Source organism: Hordeum vulgare, chromosome 2H (assembly GCF_904849725.1).
Source record: "Hordeum vulgare subsp. vulgare chromosome 2H, MorexV3_pseudomolecules_assembly, whole genome shotgun sequence".
NCBI lineage: Eukaryota > Viridiplantae > Streptophyta > Magnoliopsida > Poales > Poaceae > Hordeum > Hordeum vulgare.
Window position 1 is genome coordinate 13,837,369 of NC_058519.1, and position 18,504 is coordinate 13,855,872.

The 18,504-nt window shown below is 42.0% G+C and overlaps 2 protein-coding genes across 2 annotated transcripts; both read left to right on the forward strand.

Annotated features, from left to right (window-relative positions):
• The first annotated feature begins 898 nt into the window (after positions 1 to 898).
• On the forward strand, positions 899 to 5,946 carry LOC123424973 (flowering-promoting factor 1-like protein 5). Its single transcript, XM_045108653.1, has 2 exons — positions 899 to 1,248; positions 5,909 to 5,946. Exons 1-2 carry the CDS (start codon positions 960 to 962, stop codon positions 5,944 to 5,946), a joined length of 327 nt encoding a protein of 108 aa, XP_044964588.1. The 5' UTR covers positions 899 to 959.
• On the forward strand, positions 5,863 to 11,610 carry LOC123429178 (flowering-promoting factor 1-like protein 5). Its single transcript, XM_045113237.1, has 2 exons — positions 5,863 to 6,260; positions 11,556 to 11,610. The coding sequence occupies exons 1-2, from the start codon at positions 5,980 to 5,982 to the stop codon at positions 11,608 to 11,610; spliced, it is 336 nt and encodes a 111-aa protein (XP_044969172.1). The 5' UTR covers positions 5,863 to 5,979.
• Positions 11,611 to 18,504: the final 6,894 nt, after the last annotated feature.

Genomic DNA, 18,504 nt, shown 5'->3' on the forward strand with positions numbered 1-18,504 from the left:
AAAAGTATGTCCGGCCAGAGTGTTATCGAGCGTGACGGGACATGTGGTGCACCCCTGCAGGGATGAAAATTAACTATTCGGATAGCCGTGTCCACGGTTACAGGACGACTTGGAGTTGTGCCCCGATCTTATACAACTACAATTGTTACTTAACTGGAATTAGTTTGCCTCGGGATTGCTTCCTCGCAGGGAGTCGAGGGAGGATCTTTAGGCGTGACCTCACTTTAATATTGCTGCAACAATATGACTATTAATGTGTTACCCCCCCTGTTCTACTCTCGTCTATTGCTGCAAGACCCTGAAGATGCTAGTCTTCGATAGGACTAGGCCTTCTCTCTCTATTCTCGCATTGCTGCAGTCAGTCCACGTATAACCCCCTTCTTTGATACTGATGCATTATTAGAATAGTCCTGATGTAAGACTTGCGAGTACTTTGGATGAGTACTCACCGCTGCTTTGCTCCCCTCTTGTCCCCTTGATCCGTTTGCTGCGACCAGATGATGAAGCCCAGGAGATGGAGGTCCCCGTCGCCGACGACTGCTACCCCGACGGTTCCTACTACTACGTGGAGGCCGCTGATGATCAGGAGTAGTTAGGAGGTTCCCAGGCAGGAGGCCTCGCCTCGTTCGATCGTTGTATCTTTTGTGCTAGCCTTCTCTAAGGCACCCCCATGTTGTTTTATGTCTGTACTCAGATATTTGTTGCTTCCGCTGACTCGTGTGTTTTTCGAGCTTTCGTATTCTAGCCCTCGAGGCCCCTGGCTTGTAATATGAAGCTGATGTTATTTTATTTGTGTCTAGAGTTGTGTTGTGATATCTTCCCGTGAGTCCTTGGGTTTGATCGTACGCATTTGCGTGTATGGTTAGCGTACGATTAAGCCGAGGGCGTCACACAGCGGGAGAGCAAAAATAACCAGCCTGCGATAGCTAGGTAGACGACGGAGGCGATCCAAATAATCCATGGCGGCCGGAGGCGTTTGGGTGTTCCGGGAGGACGGGGTGATGGAGCTGAAGAGCGCCGGGGTGCAGCCATCGGCGGCGGCGGCGCCGAGCAAGAAGGCGCTGGTGTACGTGCCGGCGAACGAGACGATGCGGTCGCTGGACGCGCTGGAGCAGCGGCTGGGGTCGCTGGGCTGGGAGCGCTACTACGAGAACCGAGACATCGTGCAGCTCCACCGGCACGACGGCGGCGTCGACCTCATCGCCCTCCCGCGAGACTTTGCAAGGTTCCGATCCACACACATCACTAGTGGGGACGGGGCCTTTAGCCCCGGCTTGTAAGGGGCTTTAGTCCCGGTTCACCAACCGGGACTTAAGGGGTGGGACTAAAAGCCTAACCTTTAGTCCCGGCCCTGTTACAAGCCGGGACTAAAGGTGCTCCACGTGGGCGCCTCGTAACGCCCTCAGGGCAGGCCCTTTAGTCCCGGTTCGTTACATGGACCGGGACTAAATAGTTTCAGATTTTGTTTATTTTTCAGTTTTTTTTGAATGAAATTATTTTTGGGTTTTAGGGTTTTAGGGTTTAGGTGTTCGAGAGATTAACGTGATGCCTCGTTTGGTGTTCGGTAATTAGTTTTCATATAATTTAAATAGAAATAATTATGCATATATATATAAGATTAACTTATCTTACAAGCGAGCATATATATACAATTATACGGAGATCTGAATTATCGGGACTAGAGCCTGTCTATTTGATTACATGGACGAACATCAGTAATGGCCCCTAGCTACACTAAATCGTCCTTTGTAATCTATAGCTTCCGTGCCCAGAAAGGTCGCAAGCTCCTCTGCAACAGCAATCGTGCGTTGCTCTGGTAGGACCTTCGTCCTCATGGCCGTGTACTATATAAGAAGAGGAGATGAATATGAATATCAATCATGATAACAAGGAATGACGGTTAAAAATAGAGGTGTGAATGTTCATTGCTTACGTCGAATCTGTGATCCTTGTGCTCAGAGGTAAACGTGTGAATGGTCTCGCAAACATAGTATCCGCATAGATGCGTCCCCCGCGGCTGCTGGTCGCACTTTACGAGAATAGAATATATATAATCAAAATAATAATCTAGCATCATAAATGTATTGAAAATAGAAGTATATCATACTACTACTTACCTGAGCCGGTCTAAAGGTCAGCTTCTCAGGCTCGATACCGGGAGTCACGCACTTGAACCGCTTCCAAACCCTGCCCGACAAGGATAATGATTTGCTAAGTTTTTCATTAATTGATATATCAGAGAATCATCGAAAGAGACCGATAGAGCGCAAGAATGATTGAAATTACCCTTGGAGCAAGTCCGGCAGGCTTTGGAACTGTTCCAAGGGTCTCGATAATGGGTCGAAGGCATCAACTCTTCCCTTATCAATTTGAATGTCCAACAGAATCCAATGGAAGCTGCACATGTATATATATATATGTGTGTGTGTGTGTCAGTAACTTATGAATTACACTTATAAGTGAATGGACACAACAGAGTAAAGACCCTCACCTGAAGTTGTATGGAAACAGTATGTGGTCACAGAAATTTTGATCTGTTAGAAACCTTAGAAGGTTTTCCTCCGTCTCCTTTGGTTTATCAGTTAACGTCGCTATATGTATTTTATCTTGGTCAATAAACCCAAAATTTAGGATGTTCCTACTTTTACAATCCAGAATCTTCATTCTGCATAATAGAGTACAAGTTATATATAGACAATGAATTGAAATAACTAAACAAGTTATATGTAGACAACGAATTGAAAAACTTACAGACAATAGCAACTCATAAGCGATTTGTCGAGGGCGTCGCCATTGTACATTTGGAAGAGTTCATCAAAGTCGATATGGATTTCTGCGGGGCGGCCGTAGTACTCCCGTGGGACACTCACCACGATCATCGTTCTCCCATTCTTTGATTCACTTAAGTACCATGTATGCAGGTAACGCATATTTGTTGGGAAATCATCTTTGCTGACCAAAGGCGCTCCCATGACAAACTGTGGCTTAGGGGCTACCACAGCCTTGGGTAACCTGTCGTCTTGGGAAGCCAGAATGTCTTCAACCGGGATACCCCATTCAGCCGCCCACTTCTTTGCTAATTCCAAATCTTGCCCCTGCAACGGAGGGGGGACATTCTCGGTTAACACCCTGAGGGGTGGGATCGACTGTTTGGCCTGTTGTCCAAGCTGAGGAACGTCTGATTTTTTCTTGCTTGTAGTTGAACTTGATTTGCTCCCACTTGCACTTGCACGTCATCTGCTCTTTTTCACTTCCTTCTGCAATGTGCGTGTATAGTCATCAGGCTTATGGTGTAAGTCATACTGTGATGGAAGGCTCGTGAAGTATTTTGCAAATGCTATTTGCTCCTCGGTGTATTCTGGGCGGGGCTCGGGTTCCTTCTTTTTCATCTGTGCATCATGATGTTCCTTTGCTATCCTGGCGTTTTCCTCGGGGGTACGATCATAAGGTCTGATAGGAAGATTAGCATGAGGTACCTTTGGGAGGGGCGACCGTTTGCGCTTTGGGGGGCTCCGTCGCTTAGAAATCATCGGCGGAGCGTTCTTGCTGGCACGCTTCCGCTTAGTATCCGGAGCGGGCGGCGGCGAAGATGGACGACCCAAGTCCGGCGGCGGTGATCGAGATGGACTCGTGTTGTGCTGGCCGACGTCATGTGGAGGGCTTGGAGGTAATGGAGGTGTAGGTGACCTGCGACGACTCGGAGGCGGTGTTGTCCGTGGGGCCGAGCCTGGAAGCTTGATGTAGTTCTTGTCCCATTGGATGACTCCACCCAGTACTTCTCCGAGTGTCCTCTCATCTTCGGGTCCAGCTATGTCGAGCTCCATATCATGAAACCCCGCCATGATTTCATCCACCCCGACTTTAGCAAAGTCAGCTGGAATCTCACGGCCATGCCAGCGTGCATCAGGGCCAGAAGGTAAAGCTTGTCCGACGGACACCTTCATGGATATGTTCTTGAATTTCTGATGGACTTCACATGATGTTGACACCTTGATTCCATCCACGGGGTAGCCGGGACCGCCCTCTATCATTCTTCGTGCATCGTCGGGCGGGGCCTCAGATTCAGCCACACTGCTTTTCCGCTTAGATGGGGCGCCGGTAATATCAAATGCAGGATCTTCCTAGCGCGCTACTCCTCTAAGCTCATCAATCTGTTTCTGTTGCTCGTTAATCCTGGCAAGCAACTGGTTGAACTTGTCATTCTCCTCATCCTGCTGCCGCTTCTTTGCTCTCTCTCGGCTTCTGTAAGTGTCTTGGTCTCTGGCAAACCCCAAGCCACCACGGGTAAGAAGGACCGAAGCCTCGCGTTCGTCCTCCATGTTCGTCATTGCCGAGGACCAGGGTGAGCAAATCTTTCTCTCTATTTGCAGTGAACTTTCTTTTTCCCTCCTTAATTTCTTTCACTATCCTTTTCCAATTCTCCCTGGGTATCCTAAGACCGTCACTGCAGATGACGTCCCCTGTTTCTTCGTCGTACGAACCACCATGCGCAAGGAACCAATTTCTTGCTCTCAATTGCCACTCATCACGGAGTGGTTCAGGTACGATGCCTTTAGCTAGCAGATCTTGCTCTTTCTTATCCCACTTTGGGATGGCAGTCTCATAGCCCCCTGGCCCGAGCTTGTGGTGATATTTCTTCTTGTCGGCATTTATCTTGTTCTTTTCTAATATTGCCTGGGCATCTTCTGACTCGTTGTACTCTTCAAATGCCTTCCAGTGATTCGCCTGCTTGGCTAGATACTCCTCGAATACTGGCACTTTCTTTGTCTTCAGATAGTTTTTCCATAGCTTCTTCTTCCAGCTACGGAACAGTTCGGCCATCTTCTTTAGAGTCCACAACTTGACTTTGGCCCTCGGTTTGTCTGCGGTGTCTTCATTCTCACATTCTGGCAGGTTGAAATGTGACATGAGATCATTCCAAAGATTATCTTTGTACCTTTCGGCGACATAGTCACTATCGGCTGCCCCTTTGCGCTTGTTCCGCTCCCGAACGCTGATCGGGACGTGATCCCTAACGAGAACTCCGTATTGCTTCTTGAATGTGTCAGCAGCATTCTTAGGAAGCTTGGGTTCGCCCGTAGGCAATATCACCTCAAAGGTGTAATGCGTCCGTGCATCCAACTTTCTAATCGGGCCTCGTTTCGTAGCTTTGCTCGATGTGGAGGCCTAAGAGGGAGAACCCTAGGTTGTTTAGGATTGATAGCTTACTATTGTGAGGAGAACAACAAGTGCAGACTTGGCAACTAGGGACGATAGAACCACGAAGTTAAGCGTGCTTGAGCTGAAGCAACGAAAGGATGGGTGACCGGCCGAGAAGTTAGACGATTTGAAATGAGAAATGAGGATGGGTGATTAGAGATTAAATTGTCAAATAAATCAAAGATTTAAAAATTTAAATAAAACATAAAAACAAATCAAAGAATATTCAAAAATAAAATTTGAAAAAAAAATAAAAAGGGTACCTTTTTTGGGTCAAACACACAAAATAAACAGACGGATCCTTTAGTCCCGGTTCGTGTTAAGACCCGGGACTAAAGGGCCTGCCCCTGAGGACGCTACGAGGCGCCCACGGGGAACACCTTTGGTCCCGGCTTGGAACAGGGCCGGGACTAAAGGTTAGGCCTTTAGTCCCGCCTCTTTGGTCCCGGTTGATGAACCAGAACTAAAGCCCCTTACGGGCCGGGACTATAGGCCCTGTCACCACTAGTGCCCACCTGAACGCAGGCTGGTTGGTAGCCACTCCTTCAATATCTGCGCCGGTGGACGGATTTGGCATACAGCGTCCCGGATTAGGCATACGGCATCCAATTGCAAACCACGCCCTTGCCCTCCATGGCCCAGCCAAGCCAAGTTGCAGAGGCGGAGCATTATTACTTGCTTCACGGCTATATATTCTTCAATCATGCAGCTAGCAGCGGGAGAGCAAAAATAACCAGCCTGCGATAGCTAGGTAGACGACGGAGGCGATCCAAATAATCCATGGCGGCCGGAGGCGTTTGGGTGTTCCGGGAGGACGGGGTGATGGAGCTGAAGAGTGCCGGGGTGCAGCCGTCGGCGGCGGCGGCGCCGAGCAAGAAGGCGCTGGTGTACGTGCCGGCGAACGAGACGATGCGGTCGCTGGAGGCGCTGGAGCAGCGGCTGGGGTCGCTGGGCTGGGAGCGCTACTACGAGAACCGAGACATCGTGCAGCTCCACTGGCACGACGGCGGCGTCGACCTCATCGCCCTCCCGCGAGACTTTGCGAGGTTCCGATCCACACACATCACTAGTGGGGACGGGGCCTTTAGCCCCGGCTTGTAAGGGGCTTTAGTCCCGGTTCACCAACCGGGACTAAAGGGGTGGGACTAAAATCCTAACCTTTAGTCCCGGCCCTTTTACAAGCCGGGACTAAAGGTGCTCCACGTGGGCGCCTCGTAACGCCCTCAGGGGCAGGCCCTTTAGTCCCGGTTCGTTACACGGACCGGGACTAAAGAGTTTCAGATTTTGTTTATTTTTTAGTTTTTTTTTGAATGAAATTATTTTTGGGTTTTAGGGTTTTAGGGTTTAGGTGTTCGAGAGATTAACGTGATGCCTCGTTTGGTCTTCGGGAATTAGTTTTCATATAATTTAAATAGAAATAATTATGCATATATATAAGATTAACTTATCTTACAAGCGAGCATATATATACAATTATACGGAGATCTGAATTATCGGGACTAGAGCCTGTCTATTCGATTACATGGACGAACATCAGTAATGGCCCCTAGCTACACTAAATCGTCCTGTGTCATCTATAGCTTCCGTGCTCAGAAAGGTCGCAAGCTCCTCTGCAACAGCAATCGTGCGTTGCTCTGGTAGGACCTTCGTCCTCATGGCCGTGTACTATATAAGAAGAGGAGATGAATATGAATATCAATCATGATAACAAGGAATGACGGGTAAAAATAGAGGTGTGAATGTTCATTGCTTACGTCGAATCTGTGATCCTTGTGCTCAGAGGTAAACGTGCGAATGGTCTCGCAAACATAGTATCCGCATAGATGCGTCCCCCGTGGCTGCTGGTCGCACTTTACGAGAATAGAATATATATAATCATAATAATAATCTAGCATCATAAATGTATTGAAAATAGAAGTATATCATACTACTACTTACCTGAGCCGCTCTAAAGGTCAGCTTCTCAGGCTCGATACCGGGAGTCATGCACTTGAACCGCTTCCAAACCCTGCCCGACAAGGATAATGATTTGCTAAGTTTTTCATTAATTGATATATCAGAGAATCATCGAAAGAGACCGATAGAGCGCAAGAATGATTGAAATTACCCTTGGAGCATGTCCGGCAGGCTTTGGAACTGTTCCAAGGGTCTCGATAATGGGTCGAAGGCATCAACTCTTCCCTTATCAATTTGAATGTCCAACAGAATCCAATGGAAACTGCACATGTATATATATATATATATATATATGTGTGTGTGTGTGTGTGTGTGTCAGTAACTTATCAATTACACTTATAAGTGAATGGACACAACAGAGTAAAGACCCTCACCTGAAGTTGTATGGAAACAGTATGTGGTCACAGAAATTTTGATCTGTTAGAAACCTTAGAAGGTTTTCCTCCGTCTCCTTTGGTTTATCAGTTAACGTCGCTATATGTATTTTATCTTGGTCAATAAACCCAAAATTTAGGATGTTCCTACTTTTACAATCCAGAATCTTCATTTTGCATAATAGAGTACAAGTTATATATAGACAATGAATTGAAATAACTAAACAAGTTATATGTAGACAACGAATTGAAAAACTTACAGACAATAGCAACTCATAAGCGATTTGTCGAGGGCGTCGCCATTGTACATCTGGAAGAGTTCATCAAAGTCGATATGGATTTCTGCGGGGCGGCCGTAGTACTCCCGTGGGACACTCACCACGATCATCGTTCTCCCATTCTTTGATTCACTTAAGTACCATGTATGCAGGTAACGCATATTTGTTGGGAAATCATCTTTGCTGACCAAAGGCGCTCCCATGACAAACTGTGGCTTAGGGGCTACCACAGCCTTGGGTAACCTGTCATCTTGGGAAGCCAGAATGTCTTCAACCGGGATACCCCATCCAGGCGCCCACTTCGCCTGCTTGGCATCTTCTGACTCGTTGTACTCTTCAAATGCCTTCCAGTGATTCGCCTGCTTGGCTAGATACTCCTTGAATACTGGCACTTTCTTTGTCTTCAGATAGTTTTTCCATAGCTTCTTCTTCCAGCTACGGAACAGTTCGGCCATCTTCTTTAGAGTCCACTACTTGACTTTGGCCCTCAGTTTGTCTGCGGTGTCTTCATTCTCACATTCTGGCAGGTTGAAATGTGACATGAGATCATTCCAAAGATTATCTTTGTACCTTTCGGCGACATAGTCACTATCGGCTGCCCCTTTGCGCTTGTTCCACTCCCGAATGCTGATCGGGACGTGATCCCTAACGAGAACTCCGTATTGCTTCTTGAATGTGTCAGCAGCATTCTTAGGAAGCTTGGGTTCGCCCATAGGCAATATCACCTCAAAGGTGTAATGCGTCCGTGCATCCAACTTTCTAATCGGGCCTCGTTTCGTAGCTTTGCTCGATGTGGAGGCCTAAGAGGGAGAAACATTCGTCAAATGAATGTATATGTATACAATATGGAGCTATCTCCAATATTTTTCACATATTACAAGTGATTGTCGAACTTCATATGTATACCCCGCCGGACTTTATTATTTCTTCACCGGCTTCTCCACCGGCTTCTCCATCAGTGGAGCTATCACCTTCTGCGTCATTGGACCTATCTCCTGCCCCATCGGCTTCATCTTCGTGTCGGTCGACCTCCATTCCATATCTGGAGGGGTTTAGATATGATGACGGAAATTCATCTGGTTCAACGTCGGGGCCGTCTTTGATTATATCTCCGAGAAGTTCTTCCTCTTCGAGGTTCCTGATATGTGGATCCATAGTTCTGCAAAAAACGGACATCTGATTAACTAATAAACTAACAAACTATATAAGAGGGGTTGGAAACTTCGAAGTGTCGTTTTATATAGGAGGACCTTTAGTCCCGGGTCTTGGCTAGAACCTAAACTCTAAAATATGTCTAACGGATTCTTTTAACCTTTAAGGATTTAACAAAATGGCGACATTCTAGATGTGTAGAAAATGATCCTATTTTTCCTGATCTCATCTACCCTTCTATATGTCACATTATTCTATCAGGAACTCCGTTCCAAAACAACTTTAGTCTCGGGTCGTGGCTCCACCCGGGACTCCTAGATTTCTGCATAGTATTCAAAGTAGGAGTACTTTTCCAATTTGAGCATTCAATAAGCAAAACCAAATCGTAAAATAAAGTAGTATTCAAATTAGCATGCATTCAATTATAAGAAAATACATCATCTCTTTTGTCCGTACATCGTCGAATATTGTCACTAATACTCCTCGAATACTATCATACATATAGCATCACTGATACATCTAGAACCGTAGAGCCCGACGGGTAACGTCCCGGGCGGTGGACACCCAAAGAGAAGGAACCATCACAGGATCATAGCTCTAGTGAGATCCCCGAAGAACCTGCCAGGTATGCTCGAACCTGCCCTCCAACGCAACCATGTAGCGACGGACGTGCTCATCCTCCTCGCTGACACGGTGACGTACCACCTCTGCGGTGTCCGGAAGCCTCGGCACCCTCACTAGCCCACGCGACCGCCACCAAACAAGGATCGGGTCAACGACGGGTTGGCTCCTCACCAACCTACGCCCCCGGAAGGTAGCACCTCCCAATACCAGCCGGGCGGAGCCCAGTCCCGGACAGGGCCCCTCTGATCAAGCAGGTGTCCTCCGCCGAGTCGACGACGAGGATGCGGGATAGGCATCGTAAAATGAACTAAAAAAATAAACTAGTTCTATTAATTTTCTTGCTAAAAATAAACTATTAACACTTAAGCATATACAATAGAAAAATTAAACTATTAAAACTTAAGCATATACAATAGCAAAATTAAGCAATAATCTAAGAAACACTATTAACACTTAAGCATATACACTATACAATAGCAAAATTAAATGACAAAAAATATATTTCTTCTTCTTGTAACCCTAAACTAATTTTTCCTCTTCTTCTATTTCTCCTCTTCTTCTACTTCTTCTTCTACTTCTACTTCTCCTCTTCTTCTACTAGTTCTCCTCTTCTCTTCTTCTACTTCTCCTCTCCTCCTCTTCTAATTTTTTCTCTTCTTCTACTTCTCCTCTTCTTCTATTTTTCCTCTTCTTCTCCTCTCCTCCTCTTCTTATTCTCCTTTTTCTTTTTTCTTCTCCTCCTCTTCTTATTTTCCTTTTTCCTAATCTTATTTTCTTATTTTTCTTCATATTTCTTCTTCTTGTAACCCTAACCTACTTCTAAATATTACTAACCCTAATAATCTTGTACAAACCTAATAACAATAGGAATTAAATGACAAAAAAAATCTTTTTCTTTTTCTTCTTTTCTTCCCTCTTTCTTCTTTTCTTCTCCTTTTTATTCTTTTCTTCTCCTTTTCTTCCTTTCTTCTCCTTTTTCTTCCTTTCTTCCCTTTTTCTTCTTTTCTTCTCCTTTTTCTTCTTTTCTTCTCCTTTTTCTTCTTTTCTTCTCATTTTTCTTGTTTTCTTCTCCTTTTTCTTGTTTTCTTCTCCTTCCCTTTTTCTTCTTTTCTTCTACTTTTTTTCTTTTCTTCTCCTTTTTCTTCCTTCCTTCTCCTTTTTCTTCCTTTCTTCTCCTTTTTCTTCCTTTCTTCTCCTTTTTCTTCCTTTCTTCCCTTTTTCTTCTTTTCTTCTCCTTTTCTTCTTTTCTTCTCCTTTCTCTTCTTTTCTTCTACTGGCCGGAGTGTTGGGGAGGAGGGGACGGGGGGCTTACCGGCCGGAGGTGTCGACGGCGCGCGGCGAGGAGGACGGTGGCGCGTGGCGAGGAGGACGGCGGCGGCGAGGAGGATGACAGCGACGGCTAGGAGGACGGCAGGCGGCGGCGAGGAGGACGGCGGGCAGCCTGACGGCGTCGTCGAGGTCGTCGGTGTGCCGCGCCGGGCAGGAGAACGAGAGGAAGAAGAAGAGAAACGAACGATTTGGGTTGGAATTTTTCTAACTCCCGCTTATATAGGTGGATCTTTAGTCCCGGTTCGGGGCTGGAACCGGGACTAAAGACCCCCTTTAGTCCCGGGTGGAGGCACGACCGGGGACTAAAGGCCGTTTTTCGGGCATACCAGAAGGCGGGAAGCAGGGGTCTTTAGTCCCGGTGCGGAGCTCCAACCGGGACTAAAGGGGGTCTTTAGTCCCGGTTGGAGCCACGCACCGGGACTAAAGCCCCTCCTCGGCAGGCGGCAGGCGAGGGGCTTTAGTCCCGGGTCTTGGCTCCACCCAGGACTAAAGCCCCTCCGCGGCTGCACGATAAGTTTAGTCCCACCTCGCCCAGCGAGGGGGACTAACACTTCTTTATAAGCCCCGTCGCACCTACTCCATCGAGCTCCTCTCTAAAGCAGGCTTACGGGCCTAAACTGAGTGTAAATTAAAAAATTGAAACTATATTTGAAATAGTGAAGAAAATTAAACCTGAATTCAAAGTGAGGTCACTTTGAATTTAGGTTTAATTTTCTTTACAAATTCTCATATAGTTTCAATTTTTTTTATTTTCAAAATTAACTATTTTGTTATTTTCAATTAAAAACTATGTTTATTAAAATTCTTTTTGCATATTTGAGAATTTGACAAAACTATGATAATGAAAAGTGTTTGAAATTGAATAAATAATTCAAAACTATTTTCTATTTTCAAAAGTAATTATTTTGACTATCCAAACTATTAACTATTTTGTTATTTTCAATTAAAAACTATGTTTATTAAAATTCTTTTTGCATATTTGAGAATTTGACAAAACTATAATAATGAAAAGTGTTTGAAATTGAATAAATAATTCAAGACTATTTTCTATTTTCAAAAGTAATTATTTTGACTATCCAAACTATTAACTATTTTGTAATTTTCAATTAAAAATTATGTTTATTAAAATTCTTTTTGCATATTTAAGAATTTGACAAAATTATGATAATGAAAAGTGTTTGAAATTGAATAAATAATTCAAAAATATTTTCTATTTTGAAAAGTAATTATTTTAACTATCCAACTATTAACTATTTTGTTACTTTCAATTAAAAAATGTTTGAAATTGAAAAGCACTACAAATGAACTCTGAAAATGTTGAAAGTTGGCATGCTATCATCATTTCACCCACATAGCATGTGTTAAAAAGTTGAGACGGCTACGACAAAAACTGGATGCACTCTTCGTGTACAAAACGCACAATCCCTCTCGAAATATCAGGGTTTCGAACGAGTACTCATCCCTTACAAAGGGATTTCAGTTTTTTGAACTTATTTGAACTCCACACTTTTTGTGTGTTCAAAATGCACCATTCAAAGGCACATCACAAAATTTCAACAATTTCGGACTTCATTTGGTATTCTTCGTGCATTTACTTTTTTTTGAGCTAGTTGACCCTGAAATTGAAAAGCACTACAAATGAACTCTGAAAATGTTAAAAGTTGGCATGCTATCATCATTTCACCCACATAGCATGTGTTAAAAAGTTGAGAGGGCTACGAACAAAACTGGATGCACTTCGTGTACAAAACGGACAATCTCTCTCGAAGTATCGGGGTTTCGAACGAGAACTCATCTCTTACAAAGGGATTTTATTTTTTGAACTTATTTGAACTCCATACTTTTTGTGTGTTTAAAATGCACCATTCAAAGGCACATCACAAAATTTCAACAATTTCTGACTTCATTTGGTATTCTTCGTGCATTTAATTATTATTTTTGAGCTAGTTGACCCTGAAATTGAAAAGCACTACAAATGAACTCTGAAAATGTTGAAAGTTGGCATGCTATCATCATTTCACCCACATAGCATGTGTTAAAAAGTTGAGAGGGCTACGACAAAAACTAGATGCACTTCGTGTACAAAACGGACAATCTCTCTCGAAGTATGAGGGTTTCGAACGAGAACTCATCTCTTACAAAGGGATTTCATTTTTTTTGAACTTATTTGAACTCCATACTTTTTGTGTGTTCAAAATGCACCATTCAAAGGCACATCACAAAATTTCAACAATTTCTGACTTCATTTGGTATTCTTCGTGCATTTAACTATTTTTTTTGAGCTAGTTGACCCTGAAATTGAAAAGCACTACAAATGAACTCTGAAAATGTTGAAAGTTGGCATGCTATCATAATTTCACCCACATAGCATGTGTTAAAAAGTTGAGCGGGCTACGACAAAAACTGGATGCACTTCGTGTACAAAATGGACAATCTCTCTCGAAGTATGAAGGTTTCGAACGAGAACTCATCTCCTACAAAGGGATTTCATTTTTTTGAACTTATTTGAACTCCATACTTTTTGTGTGTTCAAAATGCACCATTCAAAGGCACATCACAAAATTTCAACAATTTCTGACTTCATTTGGTATTCTTCGTGCATTTACTTATTATTTTTTTTGAGCTAGTTGACCCTGAAATCGAAAAGCACTACAAATGAACTCTGAAAATGTTGAAAGTTTGCATGCTATCATCATTTCACCCACATAGCATGTGTTAAAAAGTTGAGAGGGCTACGAACAAAACTGGATGCACTTCGTGTACAAAACGGACAATCTCTCCCGAAGTATCGGGGTTTCGAACGAGAACTCATCTCTTACAAAGGGATTTTATTTTTTGAACTTATTTGAACTCCATACTTTTTGTGTGTTTAAAATGCACCATTCAAAGGCACATCACAAAATTTCAACAATTTCTGACTTCATTTGGTATTCTTCGTGCATTTAATTATTATTTTTGAGCTAGTTGACCCTGAAATTGAAAAGCACTACAAATGAACTCTGAAAATGTTGAAAGTTGGCATGCTATCATCATTTCACCCACATAGCATGTGTTAAAAAGTTGAGAGGGCTACGACAAAAACTAGATGCACTTCGTGTACAAAACGGACAATCTCTCTCGAAGTATGAGGGTTTCGAACGAGAACTCATCTCTTACAAAGGGATTTCATTTTTTTTGAACTTATTTGAACTCCATACTTTTTGTGTGTTCAAAATGCACCATTCAAAGGCACATCACAAAATTTCAACAATTTCTGACTTCATTTGGTATTCTTCGTGCATTTAACTATTTTTTTTGAGCTAGTTGACCCTGAAATTGAAAAGCACTACAAATGAACTCTGAAAATGTTGAAAGTTGGCATGCTATCATAATTTCACCCACATAGCATGTGTTAAAAAGTTGAGCGGGCTACGACAAAAACTGGATGCACTTCGTGTACAAAATGGACAATCTCTCTCGAAGTATGAAGGTTTCGAACGAGAACTCATCTCCTACAAAGGGATTTCATTTTTTTGAACTTATTTGAACTCCATACTTTTTGTGTGTTCAAAATGCACCATTCAAAGGCACATCACAAAATTTCAACAATTTCTGACTTCATTTGGTATTCTTCGTGCATTTACTTATTATTTTTTTTGAGCTAGTTGACCTTGAAATCGAAAAGCACTACAAATGAACTCTGAAAATGTTGAAAGTTGGCATGCTATCATCATTTCACCCACATAGCATGTGTTAAAAAGTTGAGAGGGCTACGACAAAAACTGGATGCACTTCGTGTACAAAACGGACAATCTCTCCCGAAGTATCGGGGTTTCGAACGAGAACTCATCTCTTACAAAGGGATTTTATTTTTTGAACTTATTTGAACTCCATACTTTTTGTGTGTTTAAAATGCACCATTCAAAGGCACATCACAAAATTTCAACAATTTCTGACTTCATTTGGTATTCTTCGTGCATTTAATTATTATTTTTGAGCTAGTTGACCCTGAAATTGAAAAGCACTACAAATGAACTCTGAAAATGTTGAAAGTTGGCATGCTATCATCATTTCACCCACATAGCATGTGTTAAAAAGTTGAGAGGGCTACGACAAAAACTAGATGCACTTCGTGTACAAAACGGACAATCTCTCTCGAAGTATGAGGGTTTCGAACGAGAACTCATCTCTTACAAAGGGATTTCATTTTTTTTGAACTTATTTGAACTCCATACTTTTTGTGTGTTCAAAATGCACCATTCAAAGGCACATCACAAAATTTCAACAATTTCTGACTTCATTTGGTATTCTTCGTGCATTTAACTATTTTTTTTGAGCTAGTTGACCCTGAAATTGAAAAGCACTACAAATGAACTCTGAAAATGTTGAAAGTTGGCATGCTATCATAATTTCACCCACATAGCATGTGTTAAAAAGTTGAGCGGGCTACGACAAAAACTGGATGCACTTCGTGTACAAAATGGACAATCTCTCTCGAAGTATGAAGGTTTCGAACGAGAACTCATCTCCTACAAAGGGATTTCATTTTTTTGAACTTATTTGAACTCCATACTTTTTGTGTGTTCAAAATGCACCATTCAAAGGCACATCACAAAATTTCAACAATTTCTGACTTCATTTGGTATTCTTCGTGCATTTACTTATTATTTTTTTTGAGCTAGTTGACCCTGAAATCGAAAAGCACTACAAATGAACTCTGAAAATGTTGAAAGTTGGCATGCTATCATCATTTCACCCACATAGCATGTGTTAAAATGTTGAGAGGGCTACGACAAAAACTGGATGCACTTCGTGTACAAAACGGACAATCTCTCCCGAAGTATCAGGGTTTCGAACGAGAACTCATCTCTTACAAAGGGATTTCATTTTTTTGAACTTATTTGAACTCCATACTTTTTGTGTGTTCAAAATGCACCATTCAAAGGCACATCGCAAAATTTCAACAATATCTGACTTCATTTGGTATTCTTCGTGCATTTACCTTTTTTTTTGAGCTAGTTGACCCTGAATTTTAAAAGCACTACAAATGAACTCTAAAAATGTTGAAAGTTGGCATGCTATCATCATTTCACCCACATAGCATGTGTTAAAAAGTTGAGAGGGCTACGACAAAAACTGGATCCATTTCATGTACAAAACGGACAATCTCTCTCGAAGTATGAGGGTTTCGTACGAGAACTCATCTCTTACAAAGGGATTTCATTTTTTTGAACTTATTTGAACTCCATACTTTTTTTGTGTTCAAAATGCACCATTCAAAGGCACATCACAAAATTTCAACAATTTCTGACTTCATTTGGTATTCTTCGTGCATTTACTTATTATTTTTTTTGAGCTAGTTGACCCTGAAATTGAAAAGCACTACAAATGAACTCTGAAAATGTTGAAATTGGCATGCTATCATAATTTCACCCACATAGCATGTGTTAAAAAGTTGAGAGGGCTACGACAAAAACTGGATGCACTTCGTGTACAAAACGGACAATCTCTCTCGAAGTATCAGGGTTTCGAACGAGAACTCATCTCTTACAAAGGGATTTCATTTTTTTGAACTTATTTGAACTCCATACTTTTTGTGTGTTCAAAATGCATCATTCAAAGGCACATCACAAAATTTCAACAATTTCTGACTTCATTTGGTATTCTTCGTGCATTTACTTATTATTATTTTTGAGCTTGTTGACCCTGAAATTGAAAAGCACTACAAATGAACTCTTAAAATGTTGAAAGTTGGCATGCTATCATAATTTCACCCACATAGCATGTGTTAAAAAGTTGAGAGGGCTACGACAAAAACTGGATGCACTTCGTGTACAAAACGGACAATCTCTCTCGAAGTATCAGGGTTTCGAACGAGAACTCATCTCTTACAAAGGGATTTCATTTTTTTGAACTTATTTGAACTCCATACTTTTTGTGTGTTCGAAATGCACCATTCAAAGGCACGTCACAAAATTTCAACAATTTCTGACTTCATTTGGTATTCTTCGTGCATTTACTTATTTTTTTTTGAGCTAGTTGACCCTGAAATCGAAAAGCACTACAAATGAACTCTGAAAATGTTGAAAGTTGGCATGCTATCATCATTTCACCCACATAGCATGTGTTAAAAAGTTGAGAGGGCTACGACTAAAACTGGATGCACTTCGTGTACAAAACGGACAATCTCTCCCGAAGTATCACGGTTTCGAACGAGAACTCATCTCTTACAAAGGGATTTCATTTGTTTGAACTTATTTGAACTCCATACTTTTTTTGTGTTCAAAATGCACCATTCAAAGGCACATCACAAAATTTCAACAATATCTGACTTCATTTGGTATTCTTCGTGCATTTACCTTTTTTTTTGAGCTAGTTGACCCTGAAATTGAAAAGCACTACAAATGAACTCTAAAAATGTTGAAAGTTGGCATGCTATCATCATTTCACCCACATAGCATGTGTTAAAAAGTTTAGAGGGCTACGACAAAAACTGGATCCATTTCATGTACAAAACGGACAATCTCTCTCGAAGTATGAGGGTTTCGTACGAGAACTCATCTCTTACAAAGGGATTTCATTTTTTTGAACTTATTTGAACTCCATACTTTTTTTGTGTTCAAAATGCACCATTCAAAGGCACATCACAAAATTTCAACAATTTCTGACTTCATTTGGTATTCTTCGTGCATTTACTTATTATTTTTTTTGAGCTAGTTGACCCTGAAATTGAAAAGCACTACAAATGAACTCTGAAAATGTTGAAATTGGCATGCTATCATAATTTCACCCACACAGCATGTGTTAAAAAGTTGAGAGGGCTACGACAAAAACTGGATGCACTTCGTGTACAAAACGGACAATCTCTCTCGAAGTATCAGGGTTTCGAACGAGAACTCATCTCTTACAAAGGGATTTCATTTTTTTGAACTTATTTGAACTCCATACTTTTTGTGTGTTCAAAATGCATCATTCAAAGGCACATCACAAAATTTCAACAATTTCTGACTTCATTTGGTATTCTTCGTGCATTTACTTATTATTATTTTTGAGCTAGTTGACCCTGAAATTGAAAAGCACTACAAATGAACTCTGAAAATGTTGAAAGTTGGCATGCTATCATAATTTCACCCACATAGCATGTGTTAAAAAGTTGAGAGGGCTACGGCAAAAACTGGATGCACTTCGTGTACAAAACGGACAATCTCTCTCGAAGTATCAGGGTTTCGAACGAGAACTCATCTCTTACAAAGGGATTTCATTTTTTTGAACTTATTTGAACTCCATACTTTTTGTGTGTTCAAAATGCACCATTCAAAGGCACGTCACAAAATTTCAACAATTTCTGACTTCATTTGGTATTCTTCGTGCATTTACTTTTTTTTTTGAGCTAGTTGACCCTGAAATTGAAAAGCACTACAAATGAACTCTGAAAATGTTGAAAGTTGGCATGCTATCATCATTTCACCCACATAGCATGTGTTAAAAAGTTGAGAGGGCTACGACAAAAACTGGATGCACTTCGTGTACAAAACGGACAATCTCTCTCGAAGTATCAGGGTTTCGAACGAGAACTCATCTCTTACAAAGGGATTTCATTTTTTTGAACTTAT

What these genes read in the sequence shown, in the direction of transcription:
- LOC123424973 (XM_045108653.1), top strand. Translation starts at nt 960, where the DNA reads ATGGCGGCCGGAGGCGTTTGGGTGTTCCGGGAGGACGGGGTGATGGAG. An exon ending in CCGATCCACACACATCACTA is followed by an intron (nt 1,249 to 5,908) that starts GTGGGGACGGGG and finishes TCAATCATGCAG; the next exon opens with CTAGCAGCGGGAGAGCAAAA.
- LOC123429178 (XM_045113237.1), top strand. Translation starts at nt 5,980, where the DNA reads ATGGCGGCCGGAGGCGTTTGGGTGTTCCGGGAGGACGGGGTGATGGAG. An exon ending in GCGAGGTTCCGATCCACACA is followed by an intron (nt 6,261 to 11,555) that starts CATCACTAGTGG and finishes AAAAATTGAAAC; the next exon opens with TATATTTGAAATAGTGAAGA.